Source organism: Crotalus tigris, unplaced genomic scaffold (genome assembly GCF_016545835.1).
Source record: "Crotalus tigris isolate CLP2741 ecotype Arizona unplaced genomic scaffold, ASM1654583v1 scf7180000023617.9722795, whole genome shotgun sequence".
Classification (NCBI taxonomy): domain Eukaryota; kingdom Metazoa; phylum Chordata; class Lepidosauria; order Squamata; family Viperidae; genus Crotalus; species Crotalus tigris.
Genome location: NW_024100081.1, coordinates 357,473 through 380,588, shown reverse-complemented (window position 1 = coordinate 380,588; position 23,116 = coordinate 357,473). Strand labels below are relative to the sequence as shown.

The window sequence follows — 23,116 nt, the reverse complement described above, 5'->3', positions numbered from 1 at the left end:
TAGAATGACAATGGGTATACTTCAGAAGTTGTCCCTCCACCTGTGCTAAATAAATACAGTTGAAACAACTTATCTGTGATTATCATTTAACTACCGCAAAATTCCTGGCAGCTTCCTTTTAAATTATTTTTATATAGTGTTGCTATAGAATGTTGCATGGTTTCAAGAAAGAATGGGGAGGGGGCAGAATTTTACTGTAGTGCCTCAGTTAATAAGTGGCTAGTTTCATATTCTTTTTCAACTTTCTGGTCCAGCAGCTGCTAAACTTCTCTCCCCTTTTTATCATCTCAAGTAGGAAATGAAATGGAATTGGACATATTACCAAGGTCCCCTCTAGAGCAAATTCAGTGGTATTTTTTGGTGTTTTGTTATTTCAACTTGTCAAAAACTTCAGGCAGATGGTCCCTATCTAACTGAATCAGAGCAGCATCACAGCAATATTGTGCTAATCCATAGGTCTTGTTTGTTTCACTGAGTTTAGCATAGAAGAGGCCTACTGCATTCTTTTTAATGTTTAGATTATAAATATTGTCCTTTATCTTGTTGGGCCTTATGCTTTTTCCACAGATTTTATGACAAGAAATACCAAGTGTTTCTAAAACTTGCGGAAGATCAAAGAAAATATAAATCCATCATGCAGAATGCATAGACAGCATAAAAAAGAATCATCTTTGATATCAGAGGTCTGACTGATTCCTTTGACTTTCTTGATTAGTTATTTACATTAATGAGAAGCATTGCAATAAAAATAAAAAATACTTTATAGCCTATTGAATATGAATGTAAGTATACTTTATTAAGGTGATATCATGGTACATTAAACTTGTCAATTCTACATGTCTTGGATCAGTGTCTCAACCAGAACTACAGCTATCATTCAGCATTCACACTTTTCAGAATTGTATCATCTGTTAAAAAGCTTGCAAAAATATGTACATTAAGCAAAAGTGTATAAAAAGAGATACATTAGATAAAATATGCAGAATTCATGTAATCTCCCATGCATTTTTAAAATTTGCAACCTTATATGAAAATAAAATAAACTGAAGCTTGGGAAAGTGCTAAATTAAGAAAAGTCAAAATTATAAATGGACCTTCATTGGTCAGGCTTTCCGTTTAATGTCAAAAACTAAATTGCTGCTTATTGTTGTTCTCTTTAATAAAATCAAGAGTCATAATATGATATTATGTGAACCAAGAGCTAGGAAGACATACCACTTAATGAATTCTGTAGAAAAGATTGCTGCAAGAGCTACATACATTTTTACATCATCAGTGTAATTTTAAATGTATCTTAAAACACATTTGTCAGCCCTTCAATGTAGCCTAAGTCAAGAAACAGAATATTGGATTCTTGTTATACAAGAATGTTGGATTCTTGATATATGCTAAGTAACATGAAGTTAAAAAAACTGGTTGTGTTTTCCTTTCCATCCTTCTTATATCCAGGATGTTAAGGCAGAATCCGTTTGAGCTTCTTTCTAATGTCCTTGTTTCCTGGGTTTAATAAATGCAGTTTGTTCAGGGTGATCTCCTGTGGCTCTGCAGTATTGCAGTTTTTGTTTTTATCAAAATTAATAAAGATCATTCATACATTTTTTTAGTATATTCAGTTATTTTAACTGAGTGGTTTAATCTGAAATTTGCTCAATTATTCAAATTTTTTAAACATAAAAATAAAAGTTTAGATGAACATCAGATAAATTCCCCTCCTACAGCTCATAAATTCCTAGGTTTAGCATTATTGTTATCTAGATAATGTTGTTTTTGTTTATGGTCTGTTACCTATACTTTTTTCAATACCCTACCACAAAAGAATAATTCAGTATTTGGATAACCTTACATTTGTTTCAAATACACTGAGTAGTCCAAAATATATTTCAGAATATTCAGTTTGTAGCACCAGCTTGGGATAAAATGAAATAAAGTTGCAGCAGAATTGGCTGGTGAAGAGGAATAATAAATAATGACTACCTGAGAGTTTTACAACTATTTTATGTTTCCTTGTAGACTCTTGTTTCTCAAAACTAGCCTTTCTTGCTTGGGTTTTCTAGGATAACAGTACAGGTAGCCCTCAACTTATGACAGTTCAATTAGTAACCGTTCAAAGTTATAATGGCATTGAAAAAAGTGGCCTATGACTGACTGTTGCAGCATTCCTATGGTCATGTGATCAAAATTCAGATGCTTGGCAACTGACTCATATTTATGACGGTTTTAGTGTCCCGGGGTCATGTGATCACCTTTTGGGACCTTCTGACAAGCAAAGTCAATGGGGAATTCTCTGAGATAATTTTTACAAAAAACCTGATGTAATTAAAAAAGAAAGAATGCAATCCTTGGAACACTGTGAAGAATAAATATATTCATAGATGTATACATATTGTATTTAGATAAAAATAGTTTCATGCATAACTAATGTATAAAAGCTTGTGTTGTGAAGTGATTCCACGAGAGTCTCAACATAAAAAGGTTGCACTGGGTTACATGTGAAGTGGACTGTGTTTTTCATTAACCATCACTTTATTTTGTTCGTATTCACATACTCCTATGATTCTTATGAAAACATCTATACTTTACCTTTATACAGTCCTTAAAATAGTTGCAAGGATATTCCCCCAAACTGCATTAAGTACACAACATCTCGTTGAAAAGAAATAATTAAAGCTCATTGAATTAAAGTTATTTGAAAAGGTTTCTGCAACTTCACTGCTGCCATCAAATATAATTTTTCTCAGACTCTTTTGTCTGATTCATAGTCACATTTATTCCATTACAGTGCTGCTTGTTCATATCTTGTTTTGACTCTAGAGCAGGGGTAGGCAACCCAAAACACTCAAAGAGCCACTTGGATCCGTTTCCCACCCAAAACAAAACACTGGGAGCCGCAAAACCATTTTGATATCTAAAATGAAGATAACACTGCATATATCCTTTTTTACCTTTATTATAGGGTGTGTGTGTGTTTGTGTGTGTGTATGTATGTGTGTGTGTGTATATATATATATGTATATGTATGTATGTATACACGCACACACACACACACACACACACACACACACACACACAGAGGTAAAAAAAGGATATATGCAGTGTTATCTTCATTTTAGATGTCAAAAGGGTCTCTCTCTCTCTCCCTCTCTATCTGCCCTTGGTCTGCCACTCCTCTTCCCCCGCTCTCTTTCTTTCTCTCTCTCTCTCTTTCCTCTCTCTCTCTCTCTCTCTCCCCCCCCCCTCTCTCTCTCTCTCTTTCTCCCCCCCCTCTCCTATCTGTTGCTCACCTGACAAGCTTCAGGCTGTTGTCCAACAAGATCAGGGGTAGGCAACCTCGTCTCTTTTATGACTCATGGACTTCAACTCCCAGAATTCCTGAGTCAGCCTAGCTGGGCTAGCTAGCTCTCTCCTGCCCTTCCTGCTTCCTGCAGAGACGCAGCGAAGGGAGGAGTTCCGCCCAGTAAGCTTTTCAGCTCCTCGGAGAACACTGTGAGTGCACTGTCTTTTACACACACACATACACACACACACACACACACAGAGAGAGAGAGAGAGAGAGAGAGAGAGAGAAGCAGGGAAGCGCAATTCCTCTCTCTGTCTCTGTCTCTCTGCAAAGGCAGAGGAGGCTGGGAGCCGCAGGGGAAGGCTCAAAGAGCCGCATGCGGCTCCGGAGCTGCAGATTGCCGACCTGTGCTCTAGAGAATATAGGCAGTCCTTGACTTACAATCACCATTGTGACCAAAATTTCATTTGGTAAGCAAGATGGTCATTAAATGAGTCACGTCCAATTTTGCAACCTTTTCCCCCATGATTGTTCAGTGAATCACTGAAGTTCTTAAGTGAATCTGGTTTCCCCCATTGATGTTGCTTGTCAGAAGCTCACCAATGGCAATCATGTGACCCTGGGATGCTGCAACAGTCATAAATACACATCAGTTGCCAAGATCCCAGATTTTGATCATGTGAATATAAGGATGTTGTGATGGTTGTAAATGCAAGGACTGGTCATAAATCACTTTTTTCAGTGGTGTCATAACTTCAGATGGTGACTAAATGAATGGTTGTAAGTCAAGGACTACCTGTAATGTTTATTGTAGCCAGCTGTATATTCATGTTTACTAGGGATAGAAAATAAGTTTGTTCTGAACCTTGAAGTTTTGTCTTAGATAATAATACTCTAAAACAGTGGTTCTCAACCTGTGGGTCGGGACCTCATTTGGGGTCGAACGACCATTTCACGGGGATCGCCAAACAACGCAGTCCGCCATTTCCCCCCCCTTTTTTCTTAGCTGTTCTACTCCCTTTTATTCTATTGGCTTTTGAAAGCCAATAGAATAGACTCTCTTGAATAGAGTCTAATTCTATTGGCTTTCAAAAGCCAATAGGAATTGTCCAGGCTGTCTCTGCCCTGCTGAGCCCGCCAAAAGTCCCATTCTGCAAACGGTGCTGCACCAGTTGAGTAGTCCTCGACTTACGACCGGTTGAGTAGTCCTCGACTTACGACCGGTTGGGGGTCGCGGCATTAAAAAGGTTGAGAACCACTGGTCTAAAATATCTCTCAGTTTAGCTGTTATACAGCTGAAACCAACTCTGGAGTTTTCCAGGGTCCTAAGACAAGGCACATCATCCCCTTCTTTGCCTCCTCTGCGTGGCCTGTGAAACTCCCTGCCACTTCCTCATTTTCTCTGTTTCTTCTACTTCCTAATTCCTGTGCCTGCTCCTAACTACCAGCAACAATATCCTAATCGGGGTTATATCAGTTATTGGGTCTTCCACACGATATCCTAAAATGTATTCTTAAAACAACAGCAATGCCTGTTTAAAGATTCGGAGACCTCACTGGGTTTTAGTCCTTTATTAGCATAACAACATCTGGCCAAAATATTCTCTATCATTTGCTTACAGTTCAATGCAATACAATAGCCCTTAATCACTTTTTAAAACTAAGTCCATTATAAATCCATTATAAATGTATCATGGCCTGGTTAATTTTGACCTTTCAGAGACATTGCAGTTCCTTCCATGATGATGCCAAGGTAATATTTTATTCCCTATAGATCATCATGTTTGTGCCTTCTGATTCTATTCGAGGGCAAATGTTTATAAAGCTAATCAAAAGTAAGATTATAACAGCTAAGTTATCAGCTGCCTGCAAGATCCCACAAAGAGGTTCAGGCATCATTTCAAGTGGACAGGTCGAGCACAGGATGGTGCCAAAAAAACAGATGACAACTCTGAAGAGAAAGATCCACAGGAGGCCAGCTAGCGTAAAGATTCCTCTTAGGATAACAGGGACAAGGAGGGGTATGTCATAAAGATGATCTATAAACTAAGCACAGAGATTGGGTAAGTTAGGAATCTACTACTTTACTGTTAATTTAAATTATTCTGATTTTAGGGGAAGGAATTTTATAGCTGGGAACTTGCCCATTGCTAAATTCCATGGAATAAAACTGAACAAAGCAGAATAAATAACTAGGCAGCTCTCTTTTGTCCTCCTCACTTGGTCACCCCAAAAGATTGTTTTCCTTTGGCATGACAGCCACTATATCTCCTATTTAATGCCCCATTAAAAGAAATCACAACTTGTGTAATTTAACTTCTCCTTAGGAGAATACCCAGCACCACTTCACTCATGGAATCTTGTCAATATACACCAACTTAATGGGACCAATTTTCTTGATGTGGGAAATATTGCCACTTACAGGCTGAGGGTATCCTGAGAAGCGTTTGTTGTAAGTTCTGATGTCATAGAAAGTTCGCTTGCTTTTCTTGTCAGGCCGGTTTTCAGAACAGGTGTACAAAAAAACAACCTTGTAATAATAATAAAAACACAAGACATTTAGAATCAAGGTATAGGTTTGTCTTCTGCTAGATAGAAAGACCCAATTAATTAATTATATGGATTTACATAGCCAACCATCTCACATATGTGACTCTACATGGCTTACAATAAAAAAGATAAATACATATTATATAAAAATGAAAACACGTAACTGCTAAGTATCATAAAACAACCATCAACGTGGCCTAGATATGGGCTCTATCACACATCCAGTCCCCAGACTCGGGTACAAACCCAGGTTTTCAGGGCTGTTTGAAAGTCCAGCAGGGTCAAGGCTAGTCTAAGAGGAAATGAGGCTGGGCAGCTCGGCAGAAAAATCTATCCTGTTCTCTACCTGCCAATATTGTTTAGCCAACAAGACTGCAGAACCGGACATGTCGTGATTTTCTTATTCCTTCCTTGATTGCTATTTCTTTGAGTTTCTAGGTCAGAGGTCCCAACCTTTTGGGCACCAGGGACCGGTTCCGTGGAGAGAGGTTTTTCGGAGGGTGCATGGTTTTTTTGTGCTGCCTACATCTTGCAAATGGGGCTTTACTTGTTTGTGTGGACCAGTTGCTGGCATGCCGCGGCCCGGTACTGGCCCACGGCCCGGGGGTTGGGGACCCCTGTTCTAGGTTATATGGTTTGCTCTTTGAGATTAATGTCTTCCACAGCATCCTTGCTTCTTTACATTGAGACCTTTGTGCATTTTGCTCCACAGCCAGCAGGTGAAGCTCAGTAGAGTATAAGAAGAAAAAAACAAACATTTATTTATTAGATTTTTATCCTGCCTTTATTATTTTTATAAATAGCTCAAGGTGGCAAACATACACAATACTCTTTCTTTATGACAACAACAACCTGTGAAGTGAGCTGGGCTGAGAAAGAGACTGGCACAAAGTCACCCAGCCAGTTTTCATGCCTAAGGTGAGACTAGAACTCACAGTCTCCTGGTTTCTAGGTCAGCACTTTAACAACTACACCAAAATGGCTCTTTGAAGACCATCAACCTTTTTTAAAAGAAAAAAAAAAAGAAAGCCTGATGCAAGTATACTGTTTAATCATTCATAGTTCTTTGATTTGACAAGCATGAAATTAGAAATGCTGATACCTATATTAGCTTAAGGAATGAAAATCTGAAATATGAGAGAGTTATTCTTGGCATTTTTCTATCTTCATTTGTAACTTCAAGTAAAAGATGAAAACTCTTACTTCTTGCCTGCACAGTGGACAGTTGATTGCTCTTAGCCAAGACCCATGTTTCCAGTATTCAATTAGACAGTAACCTAGGAAAGGAAGACACGTCTTTGTAAACCAAAACGTTGCATAGTGGGAAAACGCCGTAGCCAACTTTGTAGCTGTTTACACTGAAAGCTGCTTTCTATATTACATGATCTAACCAGGAGTAGTTTCTTTGTTCAAGAAGGCAACAAAAACTCAAAGTAGTTGAGGTAGCCAATATACTGAAATTTTAATTCCACATGAGCCAGTAATTAAATGGATATCCATTTGCACATTTGAAAACAGAATTAAACGTTGCTTGAAAGCTTAATAGTCACGTTTTGCACTTGTTTCCTGTGTTGACATACAACAGCAAAGCAGATCTGAAGGCTGGAAAAGCAAACCTTTTTCAAGCCAGGGTATTTGTGGATTCAGACATTTCAAAATGACATTGAATCTTTCAATCATGTTTGTTGCAGTTCTTTTTTTTTTTTAAGCCCCCACAAGAAACATTATTAGTAATTAGAAATAACATTAGCCCAATCTTAGTGTTCTGTGTTATTTCCTGGACATATGGTTTGAAGTACAGTTGAAATTTGAGACTTTTGGAAGATGTATAGCAATTTGTAACAATAATACAAAAGAACAATTGTGACTTTTTTTAAAAAAAAGTGCCCTATGATTAAAAACTGTAGATAATACATTTTCAGTACTGTATTTGTTCCACTCTTGCACCTTTTATTGTAATGCCAAATATAATGAAATGTGCAGCTTTCAAAAAGAGTGAAATTTAGCTAGCCCAAAGCCTGTTTGTACTGTACTTTCTTAAAATTATAAGAAAGTGGAGGAAAATTATAAATATTCACTGGGAAGTTTGCCTATTGCTATCTATCATTGTGTGGATGTGTTGATTAACTCAAACTATTTGTATGTTCTTCAAGCTTGTACTTTGGGAAGTTTGAAATAATATGGTTTATACATTTTGTAACTTTTATTCCCTACTTGGAGCATCTAATATTAGAACAAAGAGGACAGGAAGAGATTCCTGTGTAGGTGTGGTTAACTGCATGAATGCTCTTGTTTTATAGCAAAAAGTCAGATAATATCAATTCCCCTTCTTGCTTTGATAGCCAGATGTTTTCAATATACATGTGTTGCAATATGGCTAAATTAAATGTGTTGCCTTTATGTGGTCTATCCTATATAATAGAGTGAAGTGGATACCAAAGGCAGTGAGAGAATGAGAATTACATTTTAATATAATTATAAATGTGAGGTTTTACTCTATTCGTTAAATTACTTACTAATCCATATCAGAATGTTATTTGTACTACAATGGTTCTGGAGGAACAGGTTTATTCTAATCTGATCTTAAATGCTTGTAGAATGATGCTGCAAAAATGAAAGTGTCACATTATTGGTGCAGTGCCCATTATCAGAAAAATAGCTTTCTTCAATACTATTGTTTTGCTGTCTTAGGAATGCTACTATTTCTTTTCATATGTTTCATGGTATAAACTTTTGGGGAGCAATTTCTGCCATGAAAAATCTTGATACCAATCCTATATTCTACACTGCTCTTTGGGGATAGATTTTTAAAAGCATTGCTGGTTGTTCTATGTTATCCCTGATAACAAATGGGATTTTTTGGTGTGTGTTTACTGTTTTTAATAACTGCACCTTAAAAATACTTTGAACATTCTATTTTAATTATCTTAAAACTATAAGCCATGCAGAGAATATTTGTTTGTCACAGTGCTTTTTTTGTAAAAAAAAAAAAAAAAAAAAGGTGCCGGAACACACACACAGCTCCGGCTCCAGTAGAAAGCCCTTTATGGAGCGGGGGGAGGGGGGGAGAAGAAACCGTTTTAGGGAACTCACCTGGAAAAGTTCTGTCTCCTCTTTGCTGCGGGTCCTCCTCTTTGCTGCGGTTCCTGCTGCCGCTCCGATCTGAGGCCAGGAGATACGTCCATAGCCCCCCACGGCCATGGATCCAGGCTCCAGAGGCCTGGAAAAGACCTCTGTCACCTGGATCCATGGACGCGGAGTGATTTTTGTGGCCCCCTGCAGCCCAATCTGGGCTCCAGAGGCCTTTTCCAAGCCTCCGGAGCCCAGATCCATGGCCTCAGAGTGATTTTGCGGTCCCCCAGCGGCCCGATTGTTCCGCGGTCATGGATCTGGGCTCTGGAGGCTTAGAAAAGGCCTCCAGAGCCCGGATCGGGCCACACGGGGGCCGCAAAATCGCTCCGCGGCCATGGATCTGGGCTCTGGAGGCTTAGAAAAGATCTCTTGAGCCCGGATCAGGCCGCGAGGGGGCCGCAAAATCGTTCTGCGGTCATAGATCCGGGTGGCAGAGGTCTTTTCCAGGCCTGGATTGGGCCATGGGGGGCTATGGATGCGTCTCCTGGCCTCAGATTGGAGCAGCAGCAGGAACCGTGGCAGAGAGGAGACAGACCTTTTCCAGGTGAGTCCCGCACAGCAGGAAGGGAGGGGGAAGCATGAGAGCGTTAAGTGAACACTCGTAACTCACTCGCGCTGGCAGCTTAGAAGGAACTGGTTCTTCCGTTCAAAAAAAGGTGCCAGAACGCTGTTCCATGTGTTCTATGACAAAAAATGCACTGGTTTGTCAGTAGCTGTACACATTTTATAAATTAATCTTATAAACCTTGGGGTAGTTATTTTCTGTATTAAAACAGGTGCAAATCCACCACTCTGCTAGAATAAAGTTACAAGTTATTTGGTATTTTGCCAGTGTTATGTTTCAATATTGCCAGACACCACAGATCTTTTTTCATATACATTGGTGAGAAAGATACAGTTGGCAAAAATGTGCATGCAATATTCTCAAAATATATGTAAGCATAAAATCCACAAATATCTCTCCACATGATGGAAAAGTTTGCTGGAAAAAACGGCATCCTTTTAATCCTGTAAGATGCATGTTGTGGTATTTTAAAGAGCAGACATTAAAGTGTCTAGAGTGTTTTTAATAAAAAAAATAGGAGATTTGAAATTTGTTATTTTTTGTTTTTGTGCCTTTTTTCAGATGGCAGGAGGTAATTTTTTAAAATTTATTTAATTCTCAAGACAACAATGTTCATATTCTTGCTATTAAATTAGCTTAAAGCTTTGATTACCAATTGTTTTTGTTCTGTTTGATATAGCTGTTTCTGTTGGCCTTTTGCCAGCTCAGAGGCTCAGTACAGTGCTCCTGGCCTGAAAAGTATAAGTTTCCTGTTTAATTGTCCACAAGACTTCCTGAGTATTGCAAAACTTTATAATGTGTCTGTGAAACTATACAATAGCTGAGGTAAAAGGGTTGATTCATTTATTTTTTTCATAATAAAAATAGTGATGGGTGTATGCACTTTTACAATAGATATCAGGATACCAAATTTGAATATGTTAGCGTGAATATATTCAGAAATAAACAGTGCTTTTTTTGAAGAAAAAAAAAGGTGCCGGAACTCACACATCATACAACCCGCCTTGTCTACCCTACAAGGCTCCATCCAAAAAAGGTGCCGGAACTCCGTTCTGGGCGTTCTATGACCAAAAAAAAAAAAACCCTGGGTCACCAACAAATGTTATGATTTATTTCATGGAAATTTTGGCCTGTATCAGCTATCTTTTGCATAGTTCCATCCACAAATGGGCATTTGTCGCAAAATGTATATGCTCTCTACTGTTTAATTCTATAATTTCATGTAATGTTAACATTACTGTAGTCTTGCAAAATAAAATTTATAAGAAAATGTAGCCCAATTAACTTGCCACAAAAGAAATGTCCACAGTTGGTTTCTACAGGGAAATTAGCAGTTTGGAGACAGATAGGACAGCTCAAATCATTGGGGTAGCATTGCTGCCATCGTTGAAGACGTTCCTAAGAGAAAAAAAAAAATGCTATGTTTAAAGATATTCCAGTTAATTCCAGAAATGCTTCAGAAGCTTTAATATTTGTATATTGATCCTAGAAAACTGGAAAAACAGTACAGTCACAACGCTTAACAAAATGCTTAATAGTTTTATATATTTCTGAAACTGCCATACTAGTTGATGTATCACTATGGGTTTCCTTTGAAAACGCTTATCTAAGCACCAATTTTTTTTTTTTTAAAAAGTGGTAGGATGGAAAAGAAGTGGAGTAGCATATTAAAAGCAATCCCTTTAATACATGAAAACTTGATTAATGGAGTCATTCTGTTTTTATAAATTCAGCATATCATATATCAAGCCTCTGTTTGGAAAAGTAATCCTACTTCTTGTTTTTGAAGTTTCATCTCTTACCAGGAACCACATGTTTCTAATTAAGCTGCCATAAAATTCTGGGTTCAGGGATATTCAATTCTTCCTAAGGATAAATAATGGGAAGTTTGAAACTTTCTTGATACCTACAATTTTTGCACACATCTTTTGGATTTTATATTATGTAGCTTAAAAGATTTTGTAAACTTACTATTCTGGAGGATGAAGGAACACATTTCTTTTCCAAGGAACTCATTTCTTGTCTTTAAATTGAGAACTCTATAAAATAAGTAAGACTTGATATAATTATGATAATATAGGCTGTCGATGAGTCAGATTTGGTTAAATAGATGTACTCTCTATAAATACAGGAGGTTTTTTCCCCTCTACTATAAAAATGACAATCAGTAGCATTTTGGCAAAGGGTATTAAGAATGGAGTCTCTGAAGTGCTTACAGCATATTTTTTATATACTTGCCATCCTCAATAGGGCTGATCTCAAGCAGAGAAAGAAATGTGCTATTAGTTGATAGCAAGAGTATATTTCCAAATAAATATTTTTTTCAGAACTTAGTAGTATATAACTAATTTTATTCTCACTGAAGTTAAAAAAGCATATTGACTGAAGTCATTTATTTGTTTTATTAAATTTAGATATCGCCCATCTCACTATTTAAATTTTAAATTATAATTTCAAAATTATATAGCCTTGGATTAGGCAAAACTGGGAACCTAGATGTGATCACAATCTTGATTTCTATTTTTTAATAGTTCATATAACTAACCAGAAGTGACTGTGTTAGAAATATTTTTTTTTTTTTCATTTAAAGTTATTTCCAGACTGAAGGAATAACTTGTTAGAATCCATCGTTGGTTAACTAACCTGATATATTGTTGGAGACAGTTCACTCTTTTAACTGTGTAATCCAAACAGAATCTGGAGAGTTCTTTTTAAGCAACATAACAAAAAGGTCTGTGGACATTTACAGTTCCCGATCAGCAGACAGATCGGGTCAAAAAAAGCTGCTTCCTTATCTTTGACCCGAGACCCCATTTGTAGTTTTAAGTGACTCCTGGTTTAAAAAAAGCATCAGAGCTGGGCTCTGTTTATTTTGAGCTAAGTCCAGCATCTCAGATGAGTTATAAAAAGAAATTATTGTTACACAGAGTTAATGATTCATTGAGGCATTTGCATGCCACTTGAAAAATCTCTCTATCTCTCCTCAAAGACTAAGTCGGCAGACTGATCTTCACACACACTCTATCTCTCTGTACAAATGCTTTTGAGTCAGTCTTGACTTCTGATGACTACCTACACTAGTCCCTGCAGTTTTCTTGGCAAGATTTTTGGAAGTGGTTTGCCATTGCTTCCTTCGTAGGGCTGAGATGTGGTGGCCGGCCCAAGATCACCCAGTTGGCTTTGTGCCTAAGACAAAACCAGAATTCACAGTCTTTTGACTTTTAGCTTTTCACCACTACACCACACTGGCACTCACATGTCTATGTACAAACGTGTGCACTCTCACACACATGTACATACATAGAACTAACACTATCTTGCCATTATTTCTGGTTTAGAGGCTATTAAATTAATAAAACAAGTTACACTAAAAAAGCATATATTCTGGAGATTCAGTCTTGTTTTCTCTTTACTTAACTAGAGATCTAGAGAGGAAGTTTTTAGATGTCAAGCATATAAAATACTTAATAGACCAGTTATTAGAAATTGTGCTGCAGATTTATTTATTTATTTAGACCCAACACTCCCCATTCAGCATGCAATCATAACAAGAGCAAGCCTTGACCCTAAGATTTACAATGTAAGAAAGTAAGAATACATTGTGTGCTTACATAAGATTAAAGAATACTGAGACAGTAAAAGAAAGAATAACTGAAGGCCAAATATGTGTATGTCTTTCTTCCTGCTATATGATAGTACAGGAAAATGGCTATTGAATGACAGGTGGAGAAGTGACAAAATTAAGTTCTATAATTATGGTTATAGTTTAGTTATGTATGTATCTGTTATACAGAAGAATTCAAACCTCAGGAAGGGTTCAATACTGGTTGAAAAAGGTGGTCCTGACAATTCCTGGGAGTTGAGCCATGTGGGGCTTCATAGATCATGACCAACATGTTGAATTGGACCTGGGAGCAGATGAATGGCCAGTACATAAATCAAAGCACTGGGGTTACACTGTTAAACTTATTATCTGAGCCAACTTTGGCTTCTGAGTTATCTTCAAAGGCAGCCAAATGCATACTGAGTTTCAGTAACCTAATTGTAAGGTGAAGAGGGCATGAGTTATTCTCATAACAGTTTTTCACTCCAAAAAGTCTTCAAATTGGCATACCAATCAAATCTTGGTAAAGAGCTCTCTGGCCATGGCCTGCATCTACTGCTCTATAGAACATGCAAATCCAAGAGGACCTCAAATCACAGATCTGCTGTTCTTTGCTCACTACTGTTAAGAACACCCCGATTTTAAATGTGTGTCAACAGATCTATGAAGTACTCAACTTTTGTTCCTCTTCTATTGCAGCTTTTTGTATTGTAACTCATACTGTACGAGATCTCTCAATCCTCAGAGATGTTTTTGGGTAGCATACAATGAGGAAGAATCAACCTACTTTCTGTAAGCTGAAACAGCTCACCTTTGGATACAGCTTACTACACCCTAATGTAAACAAAAAATGCATAAAGTTCAGCTAAGTTTAATTTTTAAGTTGTGTTCATGTTTTCTGTATGATTTCAGGGAAGAATTTAGCATAGAATGTGGCTAAGACTTCCAGCACTTAAACTAAAATTGAAATTAATATTAAATATCTTTTTCAAAATGCTCTATCTTTACTTTCTGATGTCAAGAAAGAAGGAAAAATTATTTTCATACTTAAATGACAATCTCCCTTTCCCTCCCTTTTATCTTATGCAAAAGAAAATACAGAAAATTTAAATTTAAAATTTAAATTCACATCATCTTAGTTCCTTACCTGGTCCCAGAAGAGGCACACAAGGAATTATGTATGACTAAACTTTAGTAGATGCCTTGGGACAACTTTTCAAAAAAAAATATCTTCTGATCTTCTCTCTAGGTTAGGGTGACAGAAGAGTGTTGTGATAGAAGGTCACAGCCCATACTTTATTAAGGCGGGCCATTTATTTTAGTTAATAATTAACATGTTTGACTAATGTCAAGGTTTTGTAGAATTTCCAAAAACTTGTGGAAGCCTTTATTCCTCATATTTATAAGAATTAAATAATTAAAACTATGATTTAGTGATTTCAGAAAGATTCCAGATCTTGAGATATTAAATTAGGAACTATGTACATGTCCATCTTTAGACATTTGCAAATCTAATAAGAAAGCATGCTATCAAGTAAGTGTTGAAAGGAGGAAAATAGAACTTAAAATAATTGTATAATTATAAGGTGGAGGTGTAGTTCATTCCCCTTGCTGAGGGAGTTAGAATACACATAAAAACAGATAGAAAGAATACTTGCAGGGAAGGATTATTGCTGAAATAGAATCCATGCACCTTATTAATGTAGATTTGAGCACCATAGAGTAATATCTGGCAACCTACTTCTGATGATTCCTAGGGTGGATGAAATGGACCATGTATGACCTACCTTAAGGTGACCAACTGTCCTCCTTTAGGGAGGACAGTCCTCCTTTTGTGAGTTCTGTCCTCCCTTGAAAAGCGTCCTCCTACATGTCCTCCTTTTCGATATTTGAAGACTAATCTGCAGGGCTTTTTTATTTCTCATAGAACGCTCAGAACGGCGTTCCGGCACCTTTTTTTGATGGTTTTTTTTCAACTTTTGCATGAGCTGTGCTACTTCCCCTATTGGCTTGCGAAAGCCAATAGGAATTGCTGCTGAGCACGCCAAAACACGCGGCCAGCAAACTTTGCACATGTAAGTTGTCTGCAGCAAAGGTGAATTGGCAGGAACTTTGCACCCCTCCCTGCTACCCAACTACACCATTTCCTAGTTAGTCCTGAAGATACCTGGAGGAGACTAGAACGGCGATGCCACGGTAACTTTCTCTTGCTCTTCGGCCCTGCTAGGGCAATAATGGCTGCAGGCGCAAGAGGCAGGGACAGTGGGGCTGCTGCGGGCGGGGGTGTGAGGGGTGGCGGTGGCCGGCTGCCCGTGCTGTGGGAGCTGTAGGCCTGCTCTACACGGGGCTGTGCAGGGTGGGCGGTGGTGCTGGTGGGGCGGCTGCAAGGGGTGTGTGTTGATGGTGGGCTGCCCCCCGGGGCCGGAGCTGGTGCAGCTGGTGCTTTGGGAGCCACAGGGCCTGCTCTACATGGCGGGGCAGCAGTGCTGGCAAGGCGGCTGCAGGCAGGGGTGTGGCATGTAAGCATAATTACAATATAAAATGTTATTGTTACAAATGTTTTTTATTATGCATTTATCATATTATAGTGTATTCTGTATTATTGCAATGAATAAAATGTTTATTTTATTTACGATATTTTTTTCTTCAATTTATTTGTGTCTTCCTTTTCACTGTAAAAAAGTTGGTCACCTTACCTACCTTCAGGTGGGTCTATGTAGTTTCAGAATGATTTTAGAGTCATCAGCAATCAAAGACAGAGATAAGAAATCAACTTGTTCTTCAACCTTCTGAAGGGCTCAGTTGAGTATAGACATGTGTGAGAAATGTAGTCTTCAAACTGAGAGTTTGCACAACCTGTTGTTTTGTGCACCAAGTCCTCCAAAGGACAGACAGTGATTAATTCTACTAGAAACCAGATCTGTCTGGTCTATCCATTCATTCTAAAGCCTCTGATTTTAGCTAGCTTCCTTGAGCTCCTCAATTGGGATAGAAAAAAGCAGAGTTTTATAAACTGCCTGAGGCATTGTGTGAACAATTACAGTGCTCACCCCTAGTTCTCCTGAGAAGTTTCAGAGTTCTGTCCCAGGAACAAAAGCTAAATCTGTTATTCATGTTGTATGGGGAGGGGGATGCATCCTGGTGGGGCAAAATCCCTCCTGTCAAAAGTATCCAACAAAGCTAAAAAGATTAGATATGGGTTGGTTCTTTTTTATTACATTATCAAATAAAATAAAACAGAACCAATCCATATCTAATATGTTAAGTCAGCAAAACAAATTGAAACAGATGAGCAAAGAGGTGCTTTGGTTCAATGAAATTTTGAGAGAAGCAGCTCAAAACAAGTTCACAAAGCATTCAACCATCTTGCTGTTAAGGATGAAGGTTAGCTCTGTTGCTTTGCTTCAGTGTGCTTCATAGGCCCTCTGGAGCCTCTTCAAATACTTGCACAGATTGGAAGAAACTTTGATGCAAGGGCACCTGTGAAAAAATCTCTTCCAGTTTCTTGCAAACGCTGAAGGTTTATGAGGGGGCTTCACACCATGTCGTCCTTCACAACTTACTATCTTTTGGCACTTCAAAAGTGGAGGAGGTGCAAAATGACACTTTTCTCCTCACAGCCTTTTTGGTGTTTACAGATGCTAAAATTGTAGCTCTGAATAGTGCCTTGGCTTCTCTTTCAATTACACTTTACAACAAACTATGACAGAACAGATGTGATTACTGCGGAACTGATATTTTATCATTCCATGCAAACCTGTCAGAACAGATATCTATGGTGAATACACGTGCATGTGTATAGAGGTGTGTGTGTGTGTGTACATATACACATATCCAAAGAATACAAAAAAAATCAAGCCCCTTAGATAATTTATTATAAACATTAAAAGTTCAAGTTGGTTGTCATTTTCTTCTAAACATTTCCTGACTTGATTGACATATGACTTTTGAATATCCCTAAGTACAGTATTATTATTAATAAAATTCATACTGCGATTGGCTTACAGGGCCTGACTTTTGGTACAATCTGCATAATATACCCACATAACTAATAAACACATGTGAACATCTGAAAGGATATCAAATAGACTCCTGCAAATCTAGGTGTTTGCCCATTCACAAATGATTGCTATAGAGAGATGTAACCAGATACACCACACCAGGGCTTTTCAACCTTTTCACCGATTGTACCACTTTTAGGATATGGCAATATTTGAGTACCACCTAGCAAGGTGTCAAAAACTTGATGACTAAAAAAAAACTGTTCAAAGTTGCAATTGCACTGAAATGACTTATGACCATTTTTCATACTTATAACCATTGCAGCATCCCCAGGGTCATGTGATTTATATTTGGATGCTTAGCAACTGATTCATATTTATGACAGTCATAGTATCCCAGGATCATGTGATTCCCTTTTGCAACCTTTTGACAAGCAAAGTCAATGGCAGGGCTGCTGGTGGCCAAGTGCTAAGGTGGGACTTCCTTCCCTCCCTCCTTCCCTGCCTCCCTCTTTCTCATTCCCATCTCCTTCTGAAGGAAGAATTTGAACCCGCCTCCATATTTTCCCTCTTCCATATATTTATCAAACCAGGAAAAGCCTCCAGAGACAGAAAAGACAAGCCACTGAGTGAACTAGCTTAAAAAAGGTATATTCCCCTTTAAGAATTAGCTACTGGCTAGAAAGGAAAGTTAAGGAGCTGGCAGCGGGAACTTAAGGAAGAAAAAAAAATGTAATAAGTACTGGCTGCTAGCTAAGGCAGCCTCCCCAAATGGCTCCGTTCATTAAGTAAAGGAATGCTACAGGCAAAATCCATTTAGGAGAAAAATACTTCAAAATCCCTTGCAGCAAAACTTACAGCTAACAATAGCAGAGCAATAGCCAAATATTCTTGCTTGCTTGAGAATTTAAAAAGTGTGAACTGATTGTGCTGCCACCTTAAGCCTATCTAAGATTCATCTGGAAAACATGTCAGTAGGATTGTGTGATAAAGTTACATATTGCAACTTTAAGCAACACAGTGTTGTTTTCCATCCCAAAAATGAAACTAAAAAGTAAAAATTACTGAAAATAAAAAGAATTATAATTTCCTCTAAAGTGGCTCTCCTGTCTAAACAATTCTAAAACAATCAGCAGGAACTTCATGTTTTTAAGTGGAGGGAAGGGAATTAAATATATTTTCTGCCTCCAGGCAATATGGCCCCTTTATAAATTATTAGGATTTAATGTGAATCTTAAATTATGGATAGAAAATAGAAATTAAAAGGGCCAGTACTGGTGAGTAATACTAAGCGGAAGTTTCTTTTGTAGAGGTGAAATTAGCATGGGAAAGTAGGATTAAACCAATTCTGATCTTGTTTGGACTTCTAATAGTTGCTATCAGTAATTTAAGACTCACATTATCTCCCAGGGACATTGACTATTTTATGTGGTGTGGTTTTGAGTTACTTAATAACTCTCAATACTTGGCAGCTCAGTAGAATGGAAAAAAAACCCCCACTTCTGTGAAAGATCAAATTCCTCCCTAATTAATTAAACTGACATTTACTTTCTGTAGGTCTTTATGGTTGTTGCCAGTATATTTTGTTATATTCCTAATAAAGATCATAATGAGAGTAAGCTAACAGTTTTGTAATGGTGTCTAGCATTCACTCTCCACTTACTATGAAAAACAGACAATCATTTCTTTAGTGTAATATGTTTGTATAATTTTTATATTCTGGATATTCTATCAATGTTATTTCAGATTTTAATGCTACAAGCACTTTTTTCCTTCAAAATTAAATATAGCATTAGAATAAATGAAAAATGAATGAAGGGCATAGATCAAGGTATTTATTTCATAATAAAAATTTTGGTCATAAGCTAAATTACTTTATTAAGCTCTCCATCACATTATTACATGATGTGTGTGTGTGTGTGTGCATGCACACACCAGTGTATATGAATTAGTTTAACGAAGTAGTACAGCACTAGGTTAGAAACTGGGAATCAGTGAGTTCTGGTCTCTCTTTAGGTTCAAAGCCAGCTGGGTGACCTCAGACCTGTCACTTTCTCTTTTTGCCCTAGGAAGGAGGAAGTGGCAAACCACTAAAAAAAAAAAAAAATCCTGCCAAGAAAACTGCAGGGACTGTCCAGGCAATGCCAGGAGTCAACACTGACTCAAAGGCAGATACATTCACACATACATTATACAGGTAGTCCTCAATGTACAACCACAATTGAGCCCAACATTTCTGTTGCTACGTGAGACATTTGTTAAGTGAATTTTGCCCCGTTTTGCAAACTTTCTTGCCTCAGTTGTAAAGTGGCTCACCACAATTGTTAAAATAGTAACACATGGTTGTTAAGTGAATCTGGCTTCCCCATTGACTTTGCTTGTCAGGTTGCAAAAGACGGTCACCACAGCCATCATAAATATGAGTCAGTTGCCAAATGTCTGAATTTCGATTATGTGACCACGGGGATGCTTGCAACGATCGTAAGTGTGAAAAACAACCATAAGTCGCTTTTTTCAGTGTTGTTGTAACTCTGAATGGTCACTAAATGAACAGTTGTAAGTCAAGGACCACCTGCACCAGAGGTTTTAAGCACCCGTCTGTATTTGCCCTATCCCGTTTATGGAGAGTGATTTAGAGTTACCTTCCTCCAGCAGGCGATGCCCGGTAGAAAGTGAAACGAAGCCACGGCGATCCAACAATCCCTTTCCTTAATTTGGCCCACAATCACACCGTGATTGGCAACAGAGGGCCTGTTTAGGGAGCTTTCCCGCTGGCTGAAAGGCAGCGCTTTATCTCAGCGGTAAGGAAGAAACCACAAGCACGCTCCCTAAAGCAAGGGGAGACCATTGGTTCCCCATCTGTGTCTCCAGGTAAAAGCCTACGTCGTGTTTGATTTGCAACTCATCGGGTTTCTATCTGTTGCAAGCGAAGAAAAGCGCCCCAAAGACAGCAGGAAAAAAACGGGAAAGGGCGTGAATGGGCAGAACAGCCCACAACGCTCCGACAAATGCCTAATAGGATCGTCGAGGGGGGAGCACGGAAAAGCTTCCTCTCGTCCACTCCTATTTGGAGCTCCGCAAGGCCAAGCGCTCTCGCAATCAGTCCTACAGGGGGCGCCCTAGCCAATCCCTGCGATGTCCTGCCACCCCCCCCCCGCCTCCTTTCCCATTCGCAGCGCCTGTGATGCAAATCTCCCCCGGGAGCCGCCTTTTGGATGGACTCCAAAGGAGGCTGGAAGCTGCCCAATAAGCTTCGTTGGCCTGATTTTCCTAACTGTTAATTGGTCGGCTCCCGCGTCAAACACCCGCATAACTCCTCAGGGACGAGCCCGATGAAGGGCGGGGCTAATAGTTGGCGGGGAGGGGGGGGGTTGGTTAAAGTTAAGGTAACACCGGCCGTCGCTGACACGTAACCTGCGCATTGTTCTCAGCGTTGGCGCACCGTGCGTTGCGTAGGAAACTCCGGTGGCGGCGCTGTTGCTGCCGCCGTCACAGTTGTCACCTAGTGCGTGAGGGCCGCCGTCATGGAAGGGAGACCTGCGGACCAGCTACTGTGCGACAGCCTCATCCTTTGGGTAAATGGCGAGGGAGGGGACGGGGAGGGGAGGCCGCCCCCGCCTCTTGGTCTAATCGGAACAGGAGCCCCATCACCCCCCCCCCCTTCGCCTTCTTCCACTCTCGCGCTGCAGTGTCTTCCTATTGCCGCCTCGAGCCGGTTCCGCGCGCCCTTCGGACTCGCCGTCGCGAGTCAACCCAAAGTGGGGGGTGGGGGGGAAATATGCCCTGGAGCGGAGCTGCACATCCAATATGGAGATCTGGGCGACTAACCCTCCGCGCTTCTCTCCCGCTTCGCTTCTCTTGGCTTTTCGCACATCCTGAGTGCGGGTTTCTGTGTTCAGACAAGTCACCTTGGTCAACCTTGCCCCAAAGAGCTGCAGTTTGGCTCCCCCCACAACCGCCTCTCATAAAATGCCCAGGGTTTGTTGGGTGCACCGTACGTGTGTTGATACGCGCCGTGTTTATGGGAGCCTCGTTAGAGGGAGCTCCCTTTGGTGACTCAAAAGTTTAAAAATGGGTCTCAATGGGATACCCAGTGAGTAATTCTCCAGTGTAACCTGCTTGGAGGAGGGGGGGAGGGGAGACTTTTGCCCCTGAACCCTAAATATATCTCTGAGCCAGAACGCTTTTAGATATACAGATTTCTGGTGCTGCCTTTCAATAGTCAATATGGAGTGAATCTTGTTTTCCTTCCATACCAGATTTTCTAGGAAGCAGTGATAGGAAATCGTGGAAGATAATGTTATGGATGAATCCTGCCCCATCTCCTTTAGAAACACATGTTTGTTAAAGGGCAAGGAGAAATCTAAGGCTTTAAGGTTCTATCAAAACTTGTGTGAAAATGTTACTTTTTTAAAGCCATCAGTGATTTTTAATACCTTGCAAGGAAACCTTCAGGTAGACTTTTCAACTTTTCTTTGGTTGTGAAAATAATCTGTGTTATACCATAGGAATGCATACATTCTGTATGAATTAAGATGAATTTTACTATGCAGGATCTAAAAGCAAGGATGCTGAAAATATTCATACTGTGGCAGGCATTTTTGAGCATGTATATAGAGGATGTGTCTGTCTGTTGTTTCCAGATACAGGTTCTATCTTGTTTTGGAATTAGAAACTTTTTAACTTTCATTGCAAGGTATTTGATTGGTTTTTTTTCCTCCACAAGTTATTGGTGGTTAAAAAACAAAAAATCAACAAAGTTGTTATCAATCTTCCTTATTAAATCTTTGCACAACACAGAAATCTCATTTACAATATTGGGATATTTAAAACTATATTCAAAAATCTCATTCTAATAAATAACAACCTAGTCCTTTATTATAAATTTTCACTTGCATTCCACTGAGTTCTGTTTCATTTATTATCCAGTACTTGCAATCTGATAGCTTAGTATCTCTTTGTTTTTTTAAAACAATGAATTTACTGGTTATGTTAGATAAACATGCCATTATTGCCCCTTTGCGTTTTTATTTTATAAGAAAAGTTTTTAATTGAGTCAGTTTGGTTTAGTTGTTAAGGCATGAGGCTAGAAAATAGGAGTCTGTGAATTCTAGTTCTGTTTTAGGCATGAAAGTCAGCTGGGTGACTTTGGGCCAATCATTCACTCATCCCAACCTACCTATTGTGGGGGAAAATAGGAAGAGGAAGGAGTATTAGATATGTTCCCACCTTGAGTTATTTATAAAAATAATCAAGGTGGCATAAAAAAATGTCAAAACTTGAGTTAGAGTATGTATACTAGAAGCTTGATTAAGAGATAAAATAACCTTTATTGTAGCTTTTTCTGTGTATACACTGGCACATATTAAAAATGAAATTCTGATGCTTGCTCTGAATATATAAAACCTACTCTAACTAGGTTTTAAGAGCAATTTAAAGTGATCTTTGTGCCAGAAAAATAATAGTTTTTTTTAAATGGAAGCACTCTCATATTGATAGAGATAAGAGGTAATTTATAATTTAGCACAGGGGTCTCCAATCCCCAGTCTGTGGGCCAGTACCAGGCCGCGACATGCCAGTAACCGGTCCACGCAAACAAGCAAAGCCTCATCCACAAGATGCAAGCAGCACACAAAACCATGCACCCTGGGTCTGCAGAAAAAACTTTCTCCACGGAACTGGTTGGGGACCTCTGATTTAGCAAGTAAAAGCTACTATTTTAGTTATTTATTTTATTACTATGCCATCAGAAGTAAGATACACATTAAGTAACTGTGACTTTAATTTGGAACTTTACTGATTAAAATTGTTCCATATAGCAATTTTTAATTTCTCTTATATAAATTAGAGATCTACAAAACTGGTGACTACATCAAAACCTTTATTTGACATAGAATAACGTAAATGATTTGCTTTTATTAAATGTCTAGATTGCCAAACGACTCTCAGCATTTTTCAACTTTATCAATTTGGAAGACTAAAATAAT

General features: G+C 38.8%; 3 protein-coding genes across 11 annotated transcripts in view; 2 read left to right on the top strand and 1 right to left on the bottom strand.

Annotated features, from left to right (window-relative positions):
- The window catches only part of FGGY (FGGY carbohydrate kinase domain containing), a 148,322-nt gene extending 146,137 nt beyond the window's left edge, over positions 1-2,185 (top strand). For 3 of the 5 annotated variants that reach the window (XM_039319916.1, XM_039319913.1, XM_039319915.1), the window contains one exon: positions 568-2,185. In XM_039319916.1, the coding sequence (XP_039175850.1) occupies positions 568-649 (82 nt within the window). In that variant the 3' untranslated portion in view covers positions 650-2,185. The remainder of the gene's footprint in view (positions 1-567) is intronic. The other 2 variants (XR_005553779.1, XR_005553778.1) reach the window with 1 other exon arrangement.
- A 2,649-nt stretch (positions 2,186-4,834) lies between these two features.
- LOC120297324 (E3 ubiquitin-protein ligase RNF170-like) lies at positions 4,835-20,629 on the bottom strand. Of its 5 annotated transcripts, XM_039319826.1 has the most exons (7): positions 19,772-20,246; positions 14,276-14,373; positions 11,496-11,563; positions 10,814-10,922; positions 7,031-7,104; positions 5,700-5,807; positions 4,835-5,323 (listed from the first exon to the last, which is right to left on the bottom strand). In XM_039319826.1, exons 3-7 carry the CDS (start codon positions 11,538-11,540, stop codon positions 5,039-5,041), a joined length of 621 nt encoding a protein of 206 aa, XP_039175760.1. In that variant the 5' UTR covers positions 11,541-11,563; positions 14,276-14,373; positions 19,772-20,246; the 3' UTR covers positions 4,835-5,038. The 5 variants fall into 5 exon arrangements, with proteins under 5 accessions (XP_039175760.1, XP_039175762.1, XP_039175759.1 ...); XM_039319828.1 differs by lacking the exons at positions 14,276-14,373; positions 19,772-20,246 and adding an exon at positions 20,544-20,629; XM_039319825.1 differs by lacking the exon at positions 14,276-14,373 and having other exon boundaries at positions 19,772-20,245.
- A 24-nt stretch (positions 20,630-20,653) lies between these two features.
- The window catches only part of HOOK1 (hook microtubule tethering protein 1), a 28,660-nt gene continuing 26,197 nt past the window's right edge, over positions 20,654-23,116 (top strand). The window contains exon 1 of the mRNA XM_039319823.1: positions 20,654-20,704. Coding sequence (XP_039175757.1) covers positions 20,654-20,704 — 51 coding nt within the window. The remainder of the gene's footprint in view (positions 20,705-23,116) is intronic.

What these genes read in the sequence shown, in the direction of transcription:
- LOC120297324 (XM_039319828.1), bottom strand. Translation starts at nt 11,540, where the DNA reads ATGAGTTCCTTGGAAAAGAAATGTGTTCCTTCATCCTCCAGAATA. An exon ending in GTCCACTGTGCAGGCAAGAA is followed by an intron (nt 5,808 to 7,030) that starts GTAAGAGTTTTC and finishes TATTATTACAAG; the next exon opens with GTTGTTTTTTTGTACACCTG. An exon ending in TCTCAGGATACCCTCAGCCT is followed by an intron (nt 5,324 to 5,699) that starts GTAAGTGGCAAT and finishes CTCTGTGCTTAG; the next exon opens with TTTATAGATCATCTTTATGA.